Consider the following 21,667-nt stretch of genomic DNA (forward strand, 5'->3'; position numbering starts at 1 on the left):
TTTTATCATAGAAGGAAGACTGACCCAATGACCACAGAAGTGTTTCAGGTTTGTTTTAGATTAACTTTAGGGACTGACCTTCTCTTTTGATGTGGCGTCACCATGGTGACGGTGGGAGGAGCCTCGTTAAGTTCACTCCAGCAGCTCATCCAAGACTCAAAAGTAAAGATTTGAAAACTCCAAGAGACAAGATATGTGCAACAATGACAACCATCTATGGCCGAAGTCAGCAAGGTATTTTCTGTCTATAAAGATAATTACCGATAGGGAGCATTGTTTCAATCACAGCTCATTATTTCCTAACCGGTTTGGGACTTGTTTTTCAGTGGATGGTCTACAGGGGGCAGCGTTGCAATCTTTGAAAATGGGATCTTTGACTGGAGCAATAGTTTCTTTGAAATGAAGAACATGTGTCAAGATGAAGAAAAGCTAACCTCAAAATGTGACGAGCGCAAAAAGGTCAGTAATTTTAGATGTTTTATGATAGTTTGTGGTTTTGTTTCCTAAACATCTTTGCTCACACCAGACTGATGTGTGTAACACTCTCAATTGAGTTGTACACGTTTTCATTCTCGTGAGTTTGTGATCTCACAAATATCGCGAGAATCCATCTTGAAACGCAAGATTACTTTTGTGCGCCAACATGAATGCTTTTGATTGTTGTTGAAGACCCTGGAAAGTATAAAGTCACGCAAAGAAGTGATTCACAGAGAGATGGCTCATCTTAAGAAACAACACCTGAGCCATAATGTATTTCTGAAGGTATAATGAGTGTTTTTTGTTTCATTAACATAGCCTAACTGAACATATCATCCAATACTATTCTGTTTGTAGTCCAAAGATACAGAGCAAATGTTAAAGAAAGCAGAGTGTAAAATGAAAGAAGTTCAGCTGATGGAGACAGTGAGACAGACGCTGGCTCAGGAGTTAGTGCAACTGCAGCAGAAGAAATCTGAGCTGGAGCTGCAGGTGCAGAGCCACTCTGTGTTTCATGACTTTCTGGAGCAAGTGGTCAAACTATCCAAGGTAATGTTCAACACATATTGTTAAAATCTGTATTTTTCTAACATGGTTCAAATGCAAACCAATAATCAAGATTTAAAGTGCAACAGGCTAGACTCCACATTTCACAAAGTTAGTTAGGGTAATTATATATTTAAGATTTTATGGAAAAAGATCATCTGTTACATATATATCAACCATAATGTTAACAAAGGGTAAAACTCAAAATTACACAATAGATAACTATTGTGTAATTTTGAGTTTTACCCTTTATTTATTTTTATTATTCTAATCCATTTTGTAAAATTAATATTTACATTCCTAGAAAAATTACTTCCTTTTGTGTGAATTCTTCCTTCATTTTGGATGGAATTTTCTGTATCAATGACATAGGCCTAGATAATAGGTATTCCATTTTATAACTCATATGGTACGTCCTGTATTTTTTAAACTTTTTTTTCCAACATTTTCCCCCTCAAACTGGCACTTAACTGATGTAAAATATGATAAATATTTACCACAGGTTCTACTATCCAACCACATAATAAATATTAACTTGTCATATGCACTTTAAGTATAGGACCTTGGTCTATGTGAACCTTCATGCTTATCTGAGTTGGTGATTCTGTATTCCAGCCTTATTTACTTTGCATAGTGCAGTGTAGGCCTAAATGATGTTTGTGTATTGCAGTTTAAGGAAGTGTGGGAGCAGGTGGATCATTTCGAGAGTCTTCTCCACTGCAGAGACCAGCTCTCCCAAAGAGACAATAATGATCAGGACCGGATCAACAAACTGAGGTCAGAACTTGTGACACTACAGGACCAAAGTCACCTCATGATGGTGCACAGGAGGAACCAACTGTCCCATTTGCAGACTGAGTTAGAGAAAACACGCTCAGAAGCTTTCAAATGGGTAATCTGCAAAATGTCCATGCAGATATAACTGTGGTAGAATAAAATTTTGACAATAAAGTTCTCACTGTTTTTACTAAGGAACAGAAATGGAACCACATTGAAGAAACGGCTGCAAAGAAAACACTCCTTTTGGGTAAAATAAAAATGGCTATTCTCAACCTGTATGAAATGACTGGCAGCCCTTTGGACAATGGAGGAAATGGTGTAGATGAGAATGACACCAATACACAACTAGAGAAGGTATGTTCAAACAAAAATTATGTCTCCTAACAAAACTGAAATCAACAGCCATTTTACATTTGTCATTTCAGATCCAGGAATTTATTCTGGACCATAATGACATTGTGGATCAAAACTTATCTACAAAAGAACAAGACATGCCTGACAACTCAAACAAGACAGATCAGAGCAGCCTTCAGCAACTTGGCAAATATTCAATACAAAAACATAAGCATCTTGCCCTCAAAGGTCAAGCCAAACAGTTCCAGGGTACTTCATGCTTAAAGATCCACTCATAGGTCAGATTGCATCTGCATTGCTTTCCCTCAGAATTTTAATGCAGTCCTTTTTTTCAGGGCATTTATCAAGCTCAATTTTTGACAATGCAAGAGTCGCTTTTTGCTTCTAACAGCCCCTTTTAGGATTGCTTACTGTTCAATTAATAATTCTTTGACAGTGATCTGAACTGAACTTAAATGCCTTTGTACTTAGAAATAGGCTAGTAGACCTTTTAAAAATGTTTTGTTTTTCAGTGTTTTCTCAATAAATGTTATTGTTTTGGGTTCTTTATACGACTAGTCACTCTCCCCAACCACCACAAAATGGAAACAAATATATTGTAGGCTATTTATTTAAAAAAAATAATAATAATTTTTGTACCCTTTTATGGGGGTATTCCATCAAATTCGCTTAACAAGCCCAGGCTAAAGCCTCAAATCGTTCCATGAAAGCAGTAGGCCTGGGTCTGACCAAAGGCCAAAAGTTTCAGCTGCACTTTGTGCGCGCTCCCGGTGAGTCTGACTTAATGGAGCAACATCACTGAAAATTTGTTTAACGTGCCAAAGTGCTGCTTTTTTATGATCTGACTAATGGAGTGTGGAGCCACAGCGCGCGCGGACAATATTTTTTACTTTTCTGTTCATCTGTTCGGAGGAGCGAGAGAGGCGACTCCCCCTTCCTCCCCTGTGCGCTCACCCCTCCTCTCTAGGCTGCTCCGCGGGCTCAGAGGAGGCTGGCTGCGTAGTGTGTAGTCCAGGTAATGCGGAGAACGAAGTTGTCTGATCCCGTTCCCAGTACGCGTGGCGCTTGTTCCGCTGTGCGTAAAAGTAAAGCTGTAACGGACCTATTCGCATGTGATGATAAATTAACCGCTCACATCCGCGCGTACGTGTGTGTGGGTGTGTGTGGTCAGAGTTTGGTTCAGGGAGTGAGAGACGGAGTAAAGAGGAGACAGACAGACGTAATGAAGAAGCGCATAGCGAGATCCCACTGAAAACCAGCTCATCCTTAGTGTCCAAACCACCATCTGTGTCTGTGCGCAAAAGTGTACACGTGTAAGCTAATTTTAATGACATAATGACCATAGGCTTTCATATTATTAGTACATTTTAATGAGTGCAGCGTCCACACGTGTGCCCAGTGCGTAGGAGCACGTGGCTCGGTGTCATTAAAAGTCATTGGTCATTTTTAAGCAGTATCAGACAAAAACGAATGGATTAAACACAGATGGGGAAGTGCACGTGCTGAAATTTTAAAACTTTCTTTAGACGTTCTTGGAGACAAAAAGATAAAATAGTCCTTAGCCTGGTCCCGACTAGGTTTGTGCCCGGGTGCTTGTTACTACGGCAACTCAGCGCCAACTTTGGTTAGTCACTTTGATGGATTGAGGATTTGACAAGCTTGGATCGCCCAAATAATCCAGACTTTGGCTTTAGCTCGCTTCATGGAGAACCCCCGGCGTCTCTCTAGGCGACAGTATCTCCAGAGTCACGTGAGCTGCTCAGCCAATCACAGTCGAGTCTGTGAAGGAACGACAACACAACACCAATGCATCAAATACATTACGCTCAATGAAAGAAAGAGGACGGTTTACCCAGCCGAAATCGTCGCTTTTCCATCAGCCGAAGTGTGAATTGCGTTTCTAAATATTTAATGGATATTTATCTGCAAATACTTTAAAGTTATTGGTTTACTGGCGTGCAAATTTTTGTGGCGAAGGCTAGTGCAAACCGCGCCGTTATATACAACCGACACCAGCTTCATTGGTATTTCTGCTGTATTATTAATTATACTGTGTTTTGGATTTTGTACATTATTATTAAGGCAGAAGCCCCGTGTGCATGGGCCCGCGGTCAACTCCACTCTGGCCGCGGCGTGTCCCTGTCCTGTCGGTCTGTACTTTCACGTAGGGATTGCGATGGACACTGTAATATGCTAGGACCATGTTCAAAAATGTTTTTGGTTCGGGATTTTTGGTAAGAACAGCCCATGTTATTCTGACATGGGTCATTACCCTCATACTCTTTCTACATGATACAGGTAAGCTTTAGACTGTATTGTAGCCCTTCTAACCAATGTGTATTAGTGACTGATGTTTAGTTATTAATAATGATGATTAAATAATGATTAAATATGATTTTGGCTATGGGAAAATCTATGGGGATGTAATAACTCACCTGTTTATTTGATTGATATGTGATACAATCACTTTCATAATACATTTTGACAAGGAGTGCACATAGTTAGCGAACCCTAATATGTTGTTTTTTGTCATCAGAATTAAGGAAGCAGGAGGAGACTGGTCAGCTGGTCCAGCCAGTGCTCTTCGTTTTACTGGTGCTGGTGTCAGTTCTGCTGTATTTTGCAGTGTCTCTGATGGATCCAGGCTTCATCCTCTCTGATGACAGTGACATGCAGGTGAGATGAGCTGACACCATACCAAACCACCTTTGATATGGTGTAAACTTGTTGTACTAGATTAATTTGTTTCTCGTGGCAGTTTACACTGGGAGTGACTGAGGAGCAGCAGGACATGATCCCACAGACCACAAAATCCTTGCGTCAGCGCCGCTGTGGCCACTGTCTGCTTCAGGTATGGTTTCTTATAGATTAAGCACATGTTAATTGTTGTCAAAACATTTTGTATGTATACCAAGCTTATTCCCCCTCTTACATGTCTAACATAGTTGTTAACCTATATCAATGAAATTTAACTCCTGCCCTATAGAACGCTTAGGATTCCAAAGAGGTATAGAATGACAGCTGCTAAGCTTAAGAGTATAGTTGTATGTTACAGAACTCCCTGTCTGTTGTAAACACATTGTTTTATTGTCATTAATAGTAACAATATAAACAAGGTTTGTTAGAAAACGACTCCTTTAATATATTTTATTGCACAGATGGATACATGGCAAAGAAGCTGTTTAAGATTACAAAAACTGTAGATGATGTATGTATGCATAAATCTTACAGCCTTGCTGACACCATCAAAAAAACTTCAACTAGTTTTTGGTTATCCAGCTATTACTGTTCTAATAATGCAGCTATAATTGTGATAATATTTGTTAAGCAGCAGCCAATGAGATCCAAGCACTGCCAGACGTGTCAGCATTGTGTGCGGCGCTATGACCATCACTGTCCCTGGATTGAGAACTGTGTTGGCGAGCGAAACCATCGCTGGTTTGTGCTCTACCTGGTCATTCAACTGATCGTGCTGCTGTGGGGGCTGCACATTGCTTTGTGAGTTGAGTGCACAAAGCTTACAAAACCCCTTCAGAAGCAGGTTGCTGATCATTCTTTTGTTTTAGGACGGGGTTCAGTTACAGACCCACCTGGGAGTTGTGGCTGCGCTCCAATGGCATGCTGCTAGCTGTGGCTGTGCTGATGGCTGTCCTGTCCCTTATTGTTCTGCTGTTGGTTGGCTCACATCTCTACCTGGTTTCTCTCAATACCACCACCTGGGAGTTTATGTCTCGACACCGGATCTCATACCTCAAACACTGTGGAGCTGATGAAAACCCGTTTGACCGAGGACCTTTTCACAACCTGTGGGTTTTTTTCTGTGTCTGGGGCACAGTGGTGTGGGAACAGGTGTATTTCAGGGAGGGGACTGACCACGTTTAATGGTAACATCATCCAAAGACTGAATTACAAGGTTTTTGCCCAGTATGTTAAATAGGATTTAGGCACTTGACTCGCCAGAGGTTTCCTCTGCATCGGTGCTAATGTGCCATAATGTAAATCTGATTTATCTACCTTCAGTGTGAAGTTCTATAATTGTATGCTTGTTTTTGTTGCCAGCAGGAGTTTGGCCTCTCCACTCTCCTAGTGGTCCTTCGGTATTACACCTTTGTTTACAGGCACTATGACAGGTCAAAAAATATTTAACTGTACTAAGTGTAAACTCAGCTTTGAGACTCATGCCTAAAAATAAGGAAAGGGTTTATAAGTAAACTTGACAGTAACTGTTATCACATGGCCCTATTACTCGGTAAAGTAGTTTATCCTTCTTATAACCGATCAAGTGACTGTTAACCTTTTTGGAAGTTTACATACATTATAATATTACATCTTTGTGTGCTAGTGTAGACAATCTGATTCTTATTCAAATACATTTGTTTAACTGCTTTGATACATAAAGAAATAATTTGTCAAAATAAATATTGTGAGGTAATGTCAAGTTATGCAGTTTAGTTAACAGTATTTACTATAAAATGAAGCTATAATTTTATAATAGTTTAATGTTTACTCTCAACATTGATCTATGACCTAAACTTTTGATAGTAAACCATTTATATATACACCAGTTTTGAAATCTTTTGTATTTTTTGCTGTTTGTATCTTTGATCTGTATTGTGAAAGCTTTTTTTTTTTCAAATGCAATAGGTTCTGCTTCTCAACAGTTGTGCAATAGACTTTATAATAGAGCAATAAATGTGTCATGTGACATTTTACAGCTGCAGTACTTATGTATACGATGTATGCAATCCTGTCTGTATTACGTTCAACAGACTACACAATAAATTCATGTTTTCAGTAAGTTGTGTTTTAACAACTATAAATTTATTACATTTCCTTCAAGTAGAAAACACAAATGTAGATTTGATGAAAATTAGTACAAAAACTTTCAGAAGACATTCATATCCTGTTTATATATACACACAATGTAAACTTGATGCAATATTGATATAACCTTCATTTACATGTCCACAAATATTTACACTGTCCATCCATCTATCCATTTTCTTCTGCCTATCCGGGGCCAGGTCACGGGGGCAACAGTCTTAAGTCGGGACTCCCAGACTTCCCCCACCCCAGACAATATTTACACAGGAACAAGTCAAATAGAAGCGCATATCATATTCAGGACATCAACCCATTTAAAATCATTGCACTTGTGACACCTTAAGCCACAATTAAATGTCTGTTGTGAAGAATGTTGAAAGATATATGTATAACCAGAACATTTGGGAGCAACAGACGGAAGTGGTCAGGACACGAAAATCAGGACCATGATTTGTATCTGAATGTGGGGAGTTATGTTGGTTAGTTGTTGTTCATCTCATAAAGGAGAAGTCAAAGTCTGCAAATATCTCTTGTTGTTCAGCTGAGAGGACACAGGGTGTTCGTGGGAGAGTGAGAACAGGTTTGAGGGAAGTAAACTCCTTGTCAAAGTTACTGACGTCCTGAGCTGCTTTGATAACAGGAAGGAATGGAGGTTTCACCCTTTTGGCTAATAGAGCTTCCCAGTCTATACCCTGTAACACAACATGAAAACTTAAAAAATGTTTTTACTTATTTTGTATGTCAACATAAGATTATAATTTCTCAATGCATTTTATAAAATACAATGTCCAGACTCTAAAATTACCTGAAAGAATTTATGTCTTTTGATCTCGGCAGCATCTTCCTCTCCAGCTCCCAGTCTCATCTCAGGATTTTTCTGCAGCAGCTTGAATATTATCCAAACAATAATTATTAAGTACGGAAAAGTTAACAATGTTGCATAATGAAGATGTAAAATGAGTGATCAGTTTCCCAAAAATACAAGAATCTAACCTTTTGAATGAGAGAAACAGAATCAGGGGAAAGGAAGCGAGGGTAGCGCACATCATCATTCACAATGCTGTCAAAGACTTCCTCCTCATCGTCACCTGGGAATGGCGACTATAAGATTGCACAATTGTCATTAGCAAATCCAAGACATTGTTTACACATGAACCATTCCTACTAACCTCTCCGACAAGCATCTCATAAATGAGGACTCCAAGCCCCCACCAGTCCACGCTGCGGGTGTAATTGTTGTCAGTCAGTACTTCAGGAGCTAAAAATTCTGGTGTCCCACAAAATGTTGAGGTCCGATCTCCATAGCCCATGCCTAGACACAACAGTTTCTTTTCACCTCATACTAAATATACAAGTTATAGACATATTGTGCCCCTATTCATGCATTTCAAGCAAAAGAAGAATTTCTTGCTGATTTGAATGAATTGGCATGGCATCAGCCCTCACAACACCCTTTCAAATCAGGAAGGAATTATTTGCCTGAAATCCATGAATAAAGTCAAGTGTACTTAAAGTAGTGAAATTCTTCCACTACTGTAAGTACAAGAACAAAATAATTACTCAAGGCAAAATAAATGTTCCCAGTTGTTGTGAGTAGAAAGTACATATCTGCACTGAAATGTAGTGTAAAATGGTAAAGGAATATTATAATTGTTTGCATATCGGCCAGTCTCCTGCATAAGGCAATTTTTAAAAGATGAAATACATGAAGCTTCATTTGAACACGTTTGTGCAAAATTTACAGTAGAAGTACAGGGTTGTGCATAAGGATTTCCCTATGATGATGATGATGATTGATGTTATGGTGTCAAGTGTACCTTCTTTGCACAAGCCAAAGTCTGCTATCCTGACATAACCATCAGCATCCATAAGCAGATTATCCAATTTAAGATCTCTGCAACACAGGCATAAAACAATTAAACGCAATTCTTCAATGCATTTCATTTTATATCAGCATTAAGATGGTTACCTGTAAACTATTTTGTTTTGGTGAAGAAATTCCAATCCAAGCAGCACACATGACGAGTAAAACCTTGAACACACAACAACATGAATTAGGGTTCATATAAACGTAAACCTTCTGTTTGAGGATTGTTTGAGCCCAGTTTACCTAGTCTGTTTCTCAGTGAAGATACTGGTGTGGATGTGTGTCATGAGGTCTCCACCAGGTGAATACGCCATCACAAAGCACACATGGTCAGATGTCTGGAAGCAGCCATGAAGGTTAACCAGGAAAGGATGCTGTGATGTGTTTATCACCTCAAAGATCCTTTTTTCACATACAAGGCTATAAAAAAAAAACAAAAAAACAAAAAAAAACAATACCAATTTTACATGAAGCTAGAGGGTAATACTTTACAATTATGTTGTCTACTGCTTACCTGTCAACTTCATCCCGTGTGACAATATCACCTTTCTTTAGAGCTTTGATGGCATACAATAACCCAGTCTTCTTATACTCTGCTAACAGAACCTTTAATATAGGAAACAAAAGTTAGGGTACTTCCCTTACTTCTAGAAGACTCTAAAAATCAAATGTTTACTTTTCCAAAATGCCCTCTTCCCAGCACCGAAACACAGTTGAAATCCTCAATGTGTAGTCCTTTATTGAGCCTGCACATAAGGAAAATATACATGTAGGTCTTGAATAAGTATCCTACCCTCGTGCACCTTCTACCACTTACTTTGGCTGAATAGAAGGCTGTCTTTTAGGCATTGGACTTATGTTGCCATCAATTAGCTGCAAAGCAATATTTTATATTTATGACCAATCCAGTTGGATAACTCTAAACTGCATTCTTTTTGCATCTCTTAGACACAAGCCACTTACCAGGGAGTCTTTGGTGATTTTTCTTGAGCAAACTGGGGATTGTTCTTCATTAATATTAACATTTGCTACAGATTGTCTGAAATAAAAATCAACACATATTACCATGAACTTATTTAGAGGCAAATCCTGCAATTAAAATTTCAATAGTGTCTAAAACAATGCTGACTTGTAAAACTGCCTTCCATATAAGTCATTTGTGTTTCATATGACTGTAAATATCTTTGAGCAAAATGAGAAGGCTGGGTACTGTTAAAGTGCATCTATTGTGTCGAACTCCTTTCATAGATGCAGCATTTCTGGGTCAGTGTCTCACAAAACATAAGCATTACCGAGGAGGGGATGTGGCTGAGGAGGGGAGGGCAGTGTTGGGACCTGCTAACGGGGGACTCATAGGCTCCAGAGAGCTGCAAGGAGGAAGGACGCTCATCATCAAACGGCCCCAAGTCGCAAAGTTCATGTTCATTTGAGCGGCACGCAGGAAATTCTTTCCTATGAGAACAGATAGAAATTGAAAATGTTCTCTAAAACCAAATAAAAATATAGAGTAATAGCTTTTAAAAATATTTGATTAACTATATGGAGGTATTTGTGGTGTTAACAATGGTTTATATACAAAATATCTTATAATTTGTACCTTTTTCTTTGGGAAATATTCTTCGCTGCCTTTGAAGTTTGGAAGGCCTCTCAATGACAGGATTGATAAATGTAACCTTTTAAATCATTAAAAAATAAATTAAAATAAAACAGACCTCAACCTTTCATGGTTATATTTGTTCTAATATAGTGTAAGGGGCTGAAACCTCAATAAAGAGGATGCCCTGCGGCTCCAGCTCCAAACACAGGCCGTGTCTTTGATTGTCAAGAAAGTCCTCAAGACGCAGAAACTTGACCCCACTTAACGCCCTCCAGTCTCTCCAGTACACTGCAATCTCCAACTCCCTGGACTGGGGCAACATAAAAGACACAAACACAAATATAAAAAAATACAATAAGATATGGTTCAAATTTATTTTAATTATTAATACAATTATACAAACAAATTAACACAAACTAGTAATGACTCAAATGCAACTCAGGCGGTGCTGCTAGATTTGTATGAGTCAAGTCAGATTAGAGTTGATGTCAAAGGGATTATCAGATTACACGAATGGAATAGGAGGCAGACATGGTATCAGAGGAACACTTGGCCTTCTCACTCCATCAGGGACAAAAAGTCAGCCTCTGTTTAGCACAGTAACAGATGTTCACCATTAAGGGCAACAGAAAGAACACATAATCTGACTTGAAACTGGAATTATGGACAGACCTGGCATTAAATCATGATATATAGATGTTCTTGTATGTTTTCCTATCTTAAGCCTTCATAAGTCCTAGAAAGAGGTTGAATTGTATATGCAAGACAGAAATGACTACTTGAAAACTGCATTCATCTCTTAATGAAATGTGAGTCACTGACCCGTTCCAGCTCAGTGCTGAAGCTCTGGCCCCAGGCTTCTTTGCCCAGCTGTCTCCAATGCGTGCGCCCTACAATCCTGTTGTCCACCTTAAGCACTGCACTTATCTCAGCTGCAACACAGAAAAAGATTCAGTTGACAACCCATTACTTGATCTTCATACACTACCTGTCAAAAATGTATTTATTGCATTTTTCCCCCTTTATTTCCATGAGTATTTGCATTGTAGATTCTCACTGAAGGCATCATTGGACACCCATGTAATCTAGCAAACAAAAAATAAGATAAAAACAACTCAAAACTGGTTTTAAATGAAAAAAGCCACACTTTGCTTTGAACCCAAGTTTGCATGTTTGGCATTTCTTGACCCTGACAAGGGATTTGAATATAAAATATGAAAAAAACATTTTTAAAACAGTTATTTAACTTTTTTCTTTACTACATAATATTCCATCTTCATATATTTGATGTTTTCCTGTATATAAAATGTAGAAAGCAGTAAACATAAAGAAAAAAATTAAACCTGCAAGTGGTATCAAACGGCCCTTGTGGGCCGTGCTTCGCACTTGGCCAGCCCATCACTCCTCAAGGATGGCCCTGACGCACCACTTGTCTCTGTTATTGTGGCTTCACGGTGTTCTTGCCACTAAACAGACAAAATCAACACATATTGGAAGCGCAGACGCGCTTCATCGTCATGCCAACAACATGCAAAATACGACTTTTTGATCGAGGTGACTCACTGTGTGAAATTTCACATCCTCCAATTAAACTAAGTTGTTTTATTACTTTGAAATTTAAGAAAATTTGGAAATTTTGCTATTAGGATAACATGGGCACTTTCGCGCATCGCCATGGCAACCCAATAAAAAAGTACTATATTCCATTGACTTTCTTGATGGGGATGACCAAATGGAATTTTGTATAAAATGTCATAACATTTCAGAAAACAAAACCTTCGGCCTACCTTATAAATGTATTTGTTATTCTATAGGGGATGGTATTCTGACAATTTAGTTTCTTTCACAAAGAGTAAGTTTAAGCAAGAATTTAAATTTGAGCCCAGTCAAACTTTGTGTGAACGGGAGCAAAATTTGAAATTAGAAAATTTAAAAAATTCTGATGGAAATTTGTGGCTCCGCCACATGTAAACTGTGATAGTTATCAAAATTAGATCAGTTTTGATGTCCCATTGGTGAGACTCCCTCAAAAATGCGATTTTGCAAAATGCATTTTGAAATTTTCAAGTTCAGATTAGGGGGCGTGGCAATCATAATATTTTTGGTTGTTGTCACATGATGAACATATTGTTTGTCACAAAGCCACAAAATTTGTGAATGATGCTGATGCTCTCGGCGTTCACCATAGCAGTTATACTTGGATACTGCTTTTAATGCTGGGGGCGACAAAGAGGACAGATAGTTGACATAACTAAGAGACAGTCAATACAGTTGACAAGTTCGTCCACACCCTCATTGTTGTGAAACCCCAAATACACTTAATGAGAGTGTGTCCAAAGTTTTGACTGTTACTGTTTAACTAAAACAGTCATTTAACCTCTTAAAAGTCCAACATTATGTTTACATCTTTAGTCATGTCAACGATCTGATAAAAGCTGTAGTGGAGTGGCAGTAAGGAGACCCCGGATATTTCCTGGTCAGCCAGCAACCTATATGGGCCAGTGCCGGGCTTGTTTAATGCCAGACTGGAGAGATGCGAGAAGGGTGAGTGGTTATTAGCAAAAAGATTTCAGAGCCCTACTCTGCCCCTGGTATCAAGTGTGTATCAAACTATACATGAATTTTTATATACATTCCACCTGGACTTTTTTACTTAATAACAGGTCTATGAAATGTTTGTGATATCTGCTTTTAACTTTGAAATGGGAATAGTCAAGAGTCGACAAATGCTCAGTATACGGCCTTTCTGTCCATACTTAAAACCCAAACCCAAGAGCAGCTTTACTCATCAAGATAGAAATTACCGAGAAAGCAAAGGAAAAAAAGGGAACCCAGCCATTTTTTATTCTCCAGAGTTTTCAAAAAGAATCTCAGTTTTAATTTGAGGTGGATTTTGGGTGACATTTTAGGGAACATCAAGTGCAATGTTAATGCGTCCACCCTTGGTATAGAGCAAAAAAAATCCCCCATAAAATCTGTAAATTTCTAAATGCAACTTACATGACAACTCATCAGCCTTGCTGGTCTTGCCGTTGGTGCTGCGGCCCGACAGACCAGCTCTCATCTTTAGAGACTTTCCATCTGCCACATTGCCAGCAGCAGCAGAGAGGCTGGTGACATGACTACGGCCTGGTACGCTCTCCAGCAGGTCCTGGCAGCCCATCAAACACACCTCTAATCGGCCTGAAAACATATTTGAACATATGAGTGAATAAAGACAGACATACTTGATGCAAACTAAGAAAAGATGGACAAAGACCTGTTAGACTGGCTGGCTTAAAAAATGTGGATGATAGGGTGTGAGGTTGCTTTTTTGGGCTACTTAAGGATGAAGATAATACTGAAGCTAACTCCTGATTGATCACAGCATATTTAGGATGGTCTTGCGGGAGCTCACTTAAGCGCCTCTCCAAGGACAGGCGCAGTAAATCCACCTTTTGAGATGACTCATGCAATCGAGCCTGAGCCTGGTGGAAAAAATAACAAAGAAACAGAACAGACTTAACAAAATAGAGTAAAAGTATGTAAGCAAGTATATCAAGCTTTCACCTCTGCTAGAATGCGTCGGTCCTGGATCTTGCGTCCGCTCAGTTGCTTTACCACGTTTTTGGCACCTTCTGCCACAGCCAATTCTATCTTCATGTGGTGCATGAGCTCTGCCATTCTCAGCTCCAGAGGACTGATCATATCAACTGGATGACCTGTGATGAGTTTTATACAGATTTATGTCAAAAGTCTTTTTGTCTTAACCCTATGCATTACTAGCTGCAATGTATATGGTAAATTAATAATTGCAAAAACAACATTACATAAGCCTTACTATTTTTGACCTGATAGTTGTGAAACAAAAAAGACTTTTTTTTTCCTTTTATGAAATCATAAATGGAAACACATTCAATGAAAGTAGAAAATCAATTTACATGATAAATATTAAGTACACCTCATACATAATCCTAGTTTAAAATCACAGTATGTGTGGGAAAGAGAAAGTCCTCTCAAATCAGTTCTTCTGGAGGAGAACTCAAGGTTAAAGGGTTCTCCAAATTGAGTCTTATTGTTTCTGGGTAAAGAAACTCAGAGTTTTCCCCAAACCTGCTTGTTTAAACGAAGCCAAAAACTTCCTACCATAGTAAAAGAAATGGCAAGCATTACCAACTGAGCCATCACGTCCATCATCTTTGGCTTGCGTGACTTTGATTATCTGCATACGAAGCAACTCAATTTTAGTCCGACTATCTTGCAGCATTTGCTGAGCAGTTGACAACATCTTTCTGTCCTGAAAAATCAACATAAATAAAAGTATTTTAGCCAATTTGTTGTATCTGATCATCTGTCATTAATTATTCCAAAACTTAAAAGTGAATGTAAATTATTCTCTTAAAAGCAACAGTGTTTGAAAGATCAACTGGTATACCTTTACTGCACTGTAGTGGTACGTGTGGATGATGTTTTCTGCACCCTGTTTAACCTTTGTCTCCATTGTTAACTGTTTCTTCAGAGTCCTGACACGGCAAGCCAGAGGAGAAGTTGTATCCTCCCACTGACGTGCTTCTGATGATTGTCTGTCAACCTCATCTGACGCATCTGCATTGAACCAATCAAGATTTTTCTACTGTTAACAATTATCGAACTTAATATTGACATAATAAGATTTAATAGTACTATTACTGGTAATGTTCTTCTTCTCTGTGGCCATCGACCTAGCATTGAGCTCCTGAAGCTCCCAATGTAGCTTCTCCAGTTTGCGGCTGGAGGCCTTGAGTTGTCCCTCCACATCAGCAGCATTTCTGCGGTTGGTCACAGCTCTCCGCAGTCGTTCTGCTGCCTCTTTGATCTTCAGCTCTCTTTGGATTTCCTGCCTCAGGACAGTGCGAGCATCTTCCAGACGCTGCTGGAACTCAGGATCAAGAATGTCACCTTCCTCAAAACCCGGGAGAGAGCCATTCTGAAAAATACACACGTTTGAGGTCAATGCCATTAAATAATGTTGTTTTGCAACATCACAGTTGACTTGAGCAAGATGCAACTGTACATAAAGGTTTGATTATGGTTTGATTTGCAATAATCTATTGTTAATTGCTAAATAACCACGCCTTCTGCCCATCAGAACCTATAACACCCTGACCCTTCTCTAGGAACAAGAAAAAGTGAGCTGTGCTATTCAGATTTTCAGTCTGTGATGCGTCCACAAGGTGCTCATAGTAAAATGCTCGGATGTAACACGACCCATAGCGCTGGGTTATTACAAATTATTGTAGAACTGGATTCATCAAAACAATACTATTTTCGGAACAAAGTCCGGCAAAAATAATTCACCAATATCAATAATAAATACATGAGAAGTACATCTGATTTGGTCCACAGAACAGAGGAACCAGACAAACTGGAAAATCCAGTGAGCCTGTCTGGCAAAGTGGCTTAGCTAAACATTGGTATTTAACTCAGAAAACGTCACAGTATCGCCACAATTTCACGGTGTATCTTAAACAATATCGAACTTACAATACTGCTAACACTCTTACTCCACAAACACATTTTCTTTACCTGTAGCATCGCTCCGGACATAATGGCTGTCAGGCTGTGCTGGTCATTCACTCTGTCAAAGTCCGCCCCGTGTCAAAGAAAGTTATCTTTGTCTGACACAAAGTTTACAAAACGCAACCAAAGTACTTTTGATGCGTTATTTTAGCGCCTTCCAATGTAAATCACAGATAATCCCCAGAAAGTTCAGCTCCCGATCATCGTGGAAACAAATAGGAGAAAGTTTGAATTCGGTTAAACTACGAACCGACGCTCGTCCTGCGTCAACCTGCTGCGCTGAAGGTGATTGGTCATTCAGGACCAATCCTGTTCACGCTCTGGATGCACCTGCCACAGTGTGAACATGAATCATGATGCCAAAACAATCCCTTAAACTTAAGAACTTATACATTATACAAATAAATTAGTAATCGTTAATTTGTCCTGCCCAAAGAAAGAGAATGACAATGGAAATAGGAATGACTCTCTCATCATTGAGCAGCAGAGCACTGTAGGAACCAAAGGTATAAGGGAACAGATTTTAAAAAGTCTGTTTGTAATAATTTATTTCCGGTGAAATAGAGAGAGGAATTACCAAAAAACGCCTTTATTGTGATGGAATTAATTGATAAGGAACAGGTGCGTGTCTATTTATATACCATGGAAGTATTTGATCCATGTTATACCCACACAAGACTCGTCACCAGCACACTCCACTCTGTTGGGGGCGCTAGAGCACCATTGTTGTGTTCATTGGCCGAGCGCATCCCACAGAGGCAGTGGCGTGCAGAGCTCATGAGCTGCGCTTATTTCTCCTCATCGTGGGTTTCTGTGCAAGGTGGAAGTAACTTTTGACCATCTGAAAGGAGTAACAATAGCACTTGGAATCTAGTTCTGGTCCAGAAGGTCACGGCAGACAGTAATAATGTCGGCATCAGCGGCGAAAGTCAGCAGAAAGGAGAATTCAAATCACGACGGAGCGGACGAGACCTCTGGTAACGCTAAAAGAATGGCGCTTATCCCGAACAACGCCATTTTCATTTGTTTCTCGTAATTTTGTTATTTACGGCGGAGGGCATTTTTCAATAATGAAAGGGGGCATTTTGTGGCCATTGCCTTTATAGCTGTTGCATGCGCTTATTTTTACACTTGTGGCTAATTGGTATGATGCAGTACGTCAGTGTAGCGTTGCGCGCTACTTAGCCGATGCTAACTTTAGCAGCGTGAGTATTAGCTGTCCACACGGGCCAACATTTGCATCTTGCACTCACAAATGGTACCCTGCCCTACTCGAGCTAGAGAAAAGCACAGTCCCGTAGTGGCTTGGTATTTAACGTTCTAGTTGGAGTTGGTTGATTTATTGCTTTAACGCATCTATATAAATTGTCTCTGATTAGCTTGCCATGCACTAGCTTTTCCTTCAAATCACTATGGCTGACTTTTGAGCAACTGTGATGCTAACTGTTTAACATAAGATAGTTAAACTTTTGTTATAAATATACTTTTCTTAAACAATTACACCAGTTGCATTTGTTAACGCGTGGCTGCATTACATTTTTCAACTATCTTGTTTTGAATTTCACCCCAGACCTATCGCTCATTTTAGCGCATTGTTTGGTATAACGGATCTTAGCGAGGCACAGACGAGCCTCTTGTTTAAACCAGGCCGCCTTTAGCTGCGACAGGAAGCGCCAGACTGCCGGAGTGTCGACCCTGCTGGCACTCATTACATGGCGTTTTCATATTACGCTTAAAGTTGCACATAATAAAGATTTTCTTATTTAATGCCATTGCGAGTTTGCGAGTAGTTTGGCGTGTACAACAAACTTGAGCGAGTTTTGTTGTGTATTCTAACGTTGCGCTTGTGTATGTGTGTTTTGATCCATAAACTTCCATTTCAGAAAAGGAACAACAGGAAGCAATTGAACACATTGATGAAGTACAGAATGAAATTGACAGGTATGATGCTTTAATTCACTTTGTTAGATTATCTTGACAAATGTTAATAGTGTTGAATTTTGAAAACTTTTTATTTTTTATCCACAGACTGAACGAGCAGGCTAGTGAAGACATTTTAAAAGTAGAACAGAAGTACAACAAATTACGCCAGCCATTTTTTCAGAAGAGGTCAGAGCTCATAGCCAAAATACCTAACTTTTGGGTCACAACATTCGTTAATCATCCACAAGGTAAAAAGGAATAACAATTTAAAGACAACATTAGCAATTTACATTTTTATTAAATTGTGTGCATCTTTAAATTTAGTTTCAGCCCTTCTTGGTGAGGAAGATGAGGAAGCACTTCATTACTTGTCAAGGGTCGAGGTCACAGAGTTTGAGGACATAAAGTCTGGCTATAGAATAGATTTTGTAAGTTGACAGAACTTGTATGTTAACCTTTATTGCATTGTGGTGTAACATAATTGTTTTGCTTTTAGTTTTTTGATGAGAACCCATATTTTGAGAACAAAACCCTTTCCAAAGAGTTTAACGTAAATGAGAGTGGTGATCCTGTGTCCAAATCGACTGAAATCAAATGGAAAGCCGGAAAGGTTAGTTTTTTTATTTTTGCCTGTCCAAAAATATATATATATATATATTTGCTCTATTGCAGTTTGAGAAAATTGAACATTCTTATTTTAACTTTTTAAATACTTAAAGCACAATTATACTATGTTACAATACTAATAATAGAAGACAAAATACAATCTAATAAAAATGTGCATTTATTTCAGTTTTCACTTGAAATCTTGTCTATTAGGATCTGACAAAGCGCACTGGCCAGTCACCTAACAAAGCTGGAAAGAAGAGGCAGCATGAAGAGCCCGAGAGCTTCTTTACTTGGTTCACTGACCACTCAGATGCAGGAGCTGATGAGCTCGGGGAAGTGATCAAGGATGACATTTGGCCCAACCCTCTTCAGTACTACTTGGTATGGATTATAACTACCATATCAAAGCAATTGTTAAAACAAAATACTGTGTCTGTCTTCTTTAAAAAAAAAAAAAAAATTTTAAGTTTAGCTTATTACACTCTTGTCTTGCAGGTCCCTGACATGGAGGACGAAGAGGGTGATGGTGATGATGACGATGATGAAGAGGAAGAAGGTCTGGAGGATATTGATGAGGGTGAGGAGGAAGAGGGAGAAGATGATGATGAGGATGGTGATGGAGAAGATGGAGAGGTGAGGTTGTTGTAATTTGACTTTTGAGCCGTTTTTTTTTTTTTTTCAAGAAGTAAAACAATTACACTTTTTTATCTTTTCAGGACGAAGGGGATGATGATTAGTTAAAGGCATTTATTCAGTCACCTTTTGATGATCCTCCTATGAACTACGGGAGCAAAGTATTTTGTTTTGGGGAGGTTTTGTAAAATAAACAACTTTTTCCTGTGTGTTGTCAGCCTGTCCAACATCTTCCCTGCAGCTGCAGCCTGCCCATGTTATCATGTCTTAGACCAGTCTACACAGGTCTACAGGGTGATTGTGGGGAGGGACAATGGTTCTATTAAGTCTCACTTGTCATTGTTTCTGTACGTCTCCCAAAGACATGCAAAATAACTTTTTGTAGCATTATGCACGTCATCTGCGTACATTTAAAATGCGTACAATAGCAATTTGTATGTAAGACATGAAAATACATTTTCTGTTAATGGTGTGAGTTCAATAAATAAGCCATGGTGCAGTGATGATTTAATCATAGCATCCTTAACCACTTTTATAGAAAATGTATATTATACTAAGTGGTGAGGGTTATTTCAAGACTTAGCTAGAAGTATTTTCCTTTACTTGTACTAATGGGACAGATTGAATGCACCAGCTTGTTATGTTCAACTTTACATGTTTCGGGTACATGTATATTAGACAATTGTACTTGGAAGGACAATAGGGTGAGGCATCAGGTTTGGGTACTCCAAACTTGTGTTAGTATTCTTTTTCAGACATCCACAACAGGTCTAAATGTAATTTTTTTGTTTTTTTACAATTCTAGTTTTGAGCTTAGCTGAACATTTGGTAAATTTTAGAGAAGATTTTTCTGTAGAGTCCTTCTGGAGTCTGCAGTATTTGTTCTGTTCCACTGGACACCCATTTATTAAAAATAAGTGTACCTGTTGCTTTGTTAAATAAATAAATGTACAACTTTTTGGATGGCTTGATCCCACATTTCAAACCTATTTGCGTTTGACAGAAAATGACACTAAGTTAGCACGCAGGGCTCAGTAAAGCCAACTTTAAGGTGTGGCAATCAAAGGAATCTGATCAAACGCGTTTACACAACACAAACGTTATGGTCTGACGTTTTAGCAAACATAAATTCCACAAAGCTCTACACTCTTTGCTCGGTTGATAAACAACTCAAACTCAGAATGCAGATTTGTCGAAATTAAACAAAAGTCGTACCAATCACTTACAAAACTTTTATTTCGTCATGCGACAAACATTATTGCGCTACAAGCCGAGAAGTGCCACTTGGAAAGCATCATGATCAGTGATGAGAAACACGGTGGCCTCATCGGGCCAAAAAGATGCCCCGGTGGTACTGAGCTCAAAGCTGACCGCAATTGGCGATCAGAATTTTCGCTTTAGTTTTTCCGGAGGATTTGGTGCCGTAGGACTCGATTTTCTTGACCACGTCCATGCCTTGCTTCACAGAACCGAAGACCACGTGCTTTCCGTCCAACCAGGGCGTCGGGACGGTGCAGAGGAAAAACTGCGACCCGTTGGTGTTTGGCCCTGCGTTGGCCATGGACAGGATGCCTTCGCCGCTGTGCTTTAAAATGAAGTTCTCGTCCTCAAACTTCTCGCCGTAGATGGACTTTCCTCCTGTTCCATTGTGTTTGGTGAAGTCGCCCCCCTGGCACATAAAGTCAGGGATGACCCGGTGGAAGCTGGAGCCTTTGTAGCCAAAGCCTTTATCATGAGTGCACAGCGCCCGGAAGTTTTCGGCTGTCTTCGGCACCACATCTTGGCGCAGCTCCATCACAATCCTGCCCAAAGGCTTTCCGTCCGCGGTCACGTCGAAGAATACTGTAGGATTGGCCATTCTTCCAGTCTAAAATGAGGAAGTTTGATTGTGGCGAACTTTATATTTTAAGAGAACAGGCGTGGCATTGAGCTCATGAGGAAGTGCGTGGAGTAGGTGGCTCTTTATTTCTGACGGAAGTGGTTCGATTGAGAAAGGCGGTACGATGCGCACAACAACCTTCGCGAAATATTCAACTGTTCATGTGCAGCGAATATAAGTCAAGTGTGTGTGTGTGTGGGTGTGTGAGAGAGTGTAGGTACGTGTGTATATGTGTGGGTGTGTGTGTGTGCATGTGCATGTGAATGTGTACGTGTGAGTGTGTGTATATATGTTTGTGTATATATGTGTGCATGAGTGTATGTGTGTGTATATATGTTTGTGTGTATATGTGTGTGAGTGAGTGCGTGTATGTGTGCATGAGGGTGTGTGTGTGTGTATATATATGTGTATATATATATATATATATATATATATATATATATAACAATCACAAAAGGTCTTAAATAGGTAAATGTTTTGAAGAGCGAATGAGGCAGGTAACGGTCTCAGTCTGGAGCCAATTTCTTAAAAGTATGAAAATAAAATGTGGCCTTATTAATACTCCCTGGTGTAAGTTTTATGTTGGATTATATTTGCGTACCAATAGATCTTGGGTACAATAATATAACAATTCAGTTTA

The 21,667-nt window shown here is 39.2% G+C and overlaps 5 protein-coding genes across 6 annotated transcripts; 3 read left to right on the plus strand and 2 right to left on the minus strand.

Moving 5' to 3' along the window:
* The first annotated feature begins 191 nt into the window (after positions 1–191).
* On the plus strand, positions 192–2,505 carry cfap73 (cilia and flagella associated protein 73). Its single transcript, XM_033990010.2, has 7 exons — positions 192–234; positions 327–459; positions 670–762; positions 835–1,026; positions 1,694–1,915; positions 1,996–2,157; positions 2,229–2,505. The coding sequence occupies exons 1-7, from the start codon at positions 194–196 to the stop codon at positions 2,433–2,435; spliced, it is 1,050 nt and encodes a 349-aa protein (XP_033845901.1). The 5' UTR covers positions 192–193; the 3' UTR covers positions 2,436–2,505.
* A 1,417-nt stretch (positions 2,506–3,922) lies between these two features.
* Positions 3,923–6,965, plus strand: zdhhc12b (zinc finger DHHC-type palmitoyltransferase 12b). 2 transcript variants are annotated; one of them, XM_033989136.2, is made up of 5 exons: positions 3,923–4,455; positions 4,694–4,833; positions 4,916–5,008; positions 5,489–5,655; positions 5,724–6,965. In XM_033989136.2, the coding sequence occupies exons 1-5, from the start codon at positions 4,359–4,361 to the stop codon at positions 6,037–6,039; spliced, it is 813 nt and encodes a 270-aa protein (XP_033845027.1). In that variant the 5' UTR covers positions 3,923–4,358; the 3' UTR covers positions 6,040–6,965. The 2 variants fall into 2 exon arrangements, with proteins under 2 accessions (XP_033845027.1, XP_033845026.1); XM_033989135.2 differs by having other exon boundaries at positions 3,973–4,455; positions 5,486–5,655; positions 5,724–6,450.
* Positions 6,942–16,282, minus strand: pkn3 (protein kinase N3). Its single transcript, XM_033989137.2, has 22 exons — positions 15,990–16,282; positions 15,114–15,390; positions 14,860–15,029; positions 14,598–14,721; positions 13,995–14,146; positions 13,705–13,912; positions 13,446–13,628; positions 11,268–11,377; positions 10,612–10,755; positions 10,446–10,521; positions 10,141–10,300; positions 9,812–9,887; positions 9,666–9,721; positions 9,525–9,594; positions 9,363–9,454; positions 9,092–9,268; positions 8,951–9,013; positions 8,799–8,875; positions 8,151–8,293; positions 7,975–8,082; positions 7,787–7,867; positions 6,942–7,673 (listed from the first exon to the last, which is right to left on the minus strand). Exons 1-22 carry the CDS (start codon positions 16,008–16,010, stop codon positions 7,473–7,475), a joined length of 2,769 nt encoding a protein of 922 aa, XP_033845028.1. The 5' UTR covers positions 16,011–16,282; the 3' UTR covers positions 6,942–7,472.
* Positions 16,283–16,622: 340 nt separating this feature from the next.
* On the plus strand, positions 16,623–21,021 carry setb (SET nuclear proto-oncogene b). The gene is made up of 8 exons (XM_033989377.2): positions 16,623–16,960; positions 17,867–17,924; positions 18,012–18,154; positions 18,231–18,334; positions 18,403–18,516; positions 18,726–18,896; positions 19,011–19,148; positions 19,232–21,021. Exons 1-8 carry the CDS (start codon positions 16,891–16,893, stop codon positions 19,250–19,252), a joined length of 819 nt encoding a protein of 272 aa, XP_033845268.1. The 5' UTR covers positions 16,623–16,890; the 3' UTR covers positions 19,253–21,021.
* Positions 20,504–21,006, minus strand: LOC117392112 (peptidyl-prolyl cis-trans isomerase-like). The gene has a single exon (XM_033990098.2). It carries the CDS (start codon positions 21,004–21,006, stop codon positions 20,509–20,511), a length of 498 nt encoding a protein of 165 aa, XP_033845989.1. The 3' UTR covers positions 20,504–20,508.
* Positions 21,022–21,667: the final 646 nt, after the last annotated feature.

Source organism: Periophthalmus magnuspinnatus, chromosome 23 (assembly GCF_009829125.3).
Source record: "Periophthalmus magnuspinnatus isolate fPerMag1 chromosome 23, fPerMag1.2.pri, whole genome shotgun sequence".
Lineage (NCBI taxonomy): Eukaryota > Metazoa > Chordata > Actinopteri > Gobiiformes > Gobiidae > Periophthalmus > Periophthalmus magnuspinnatus.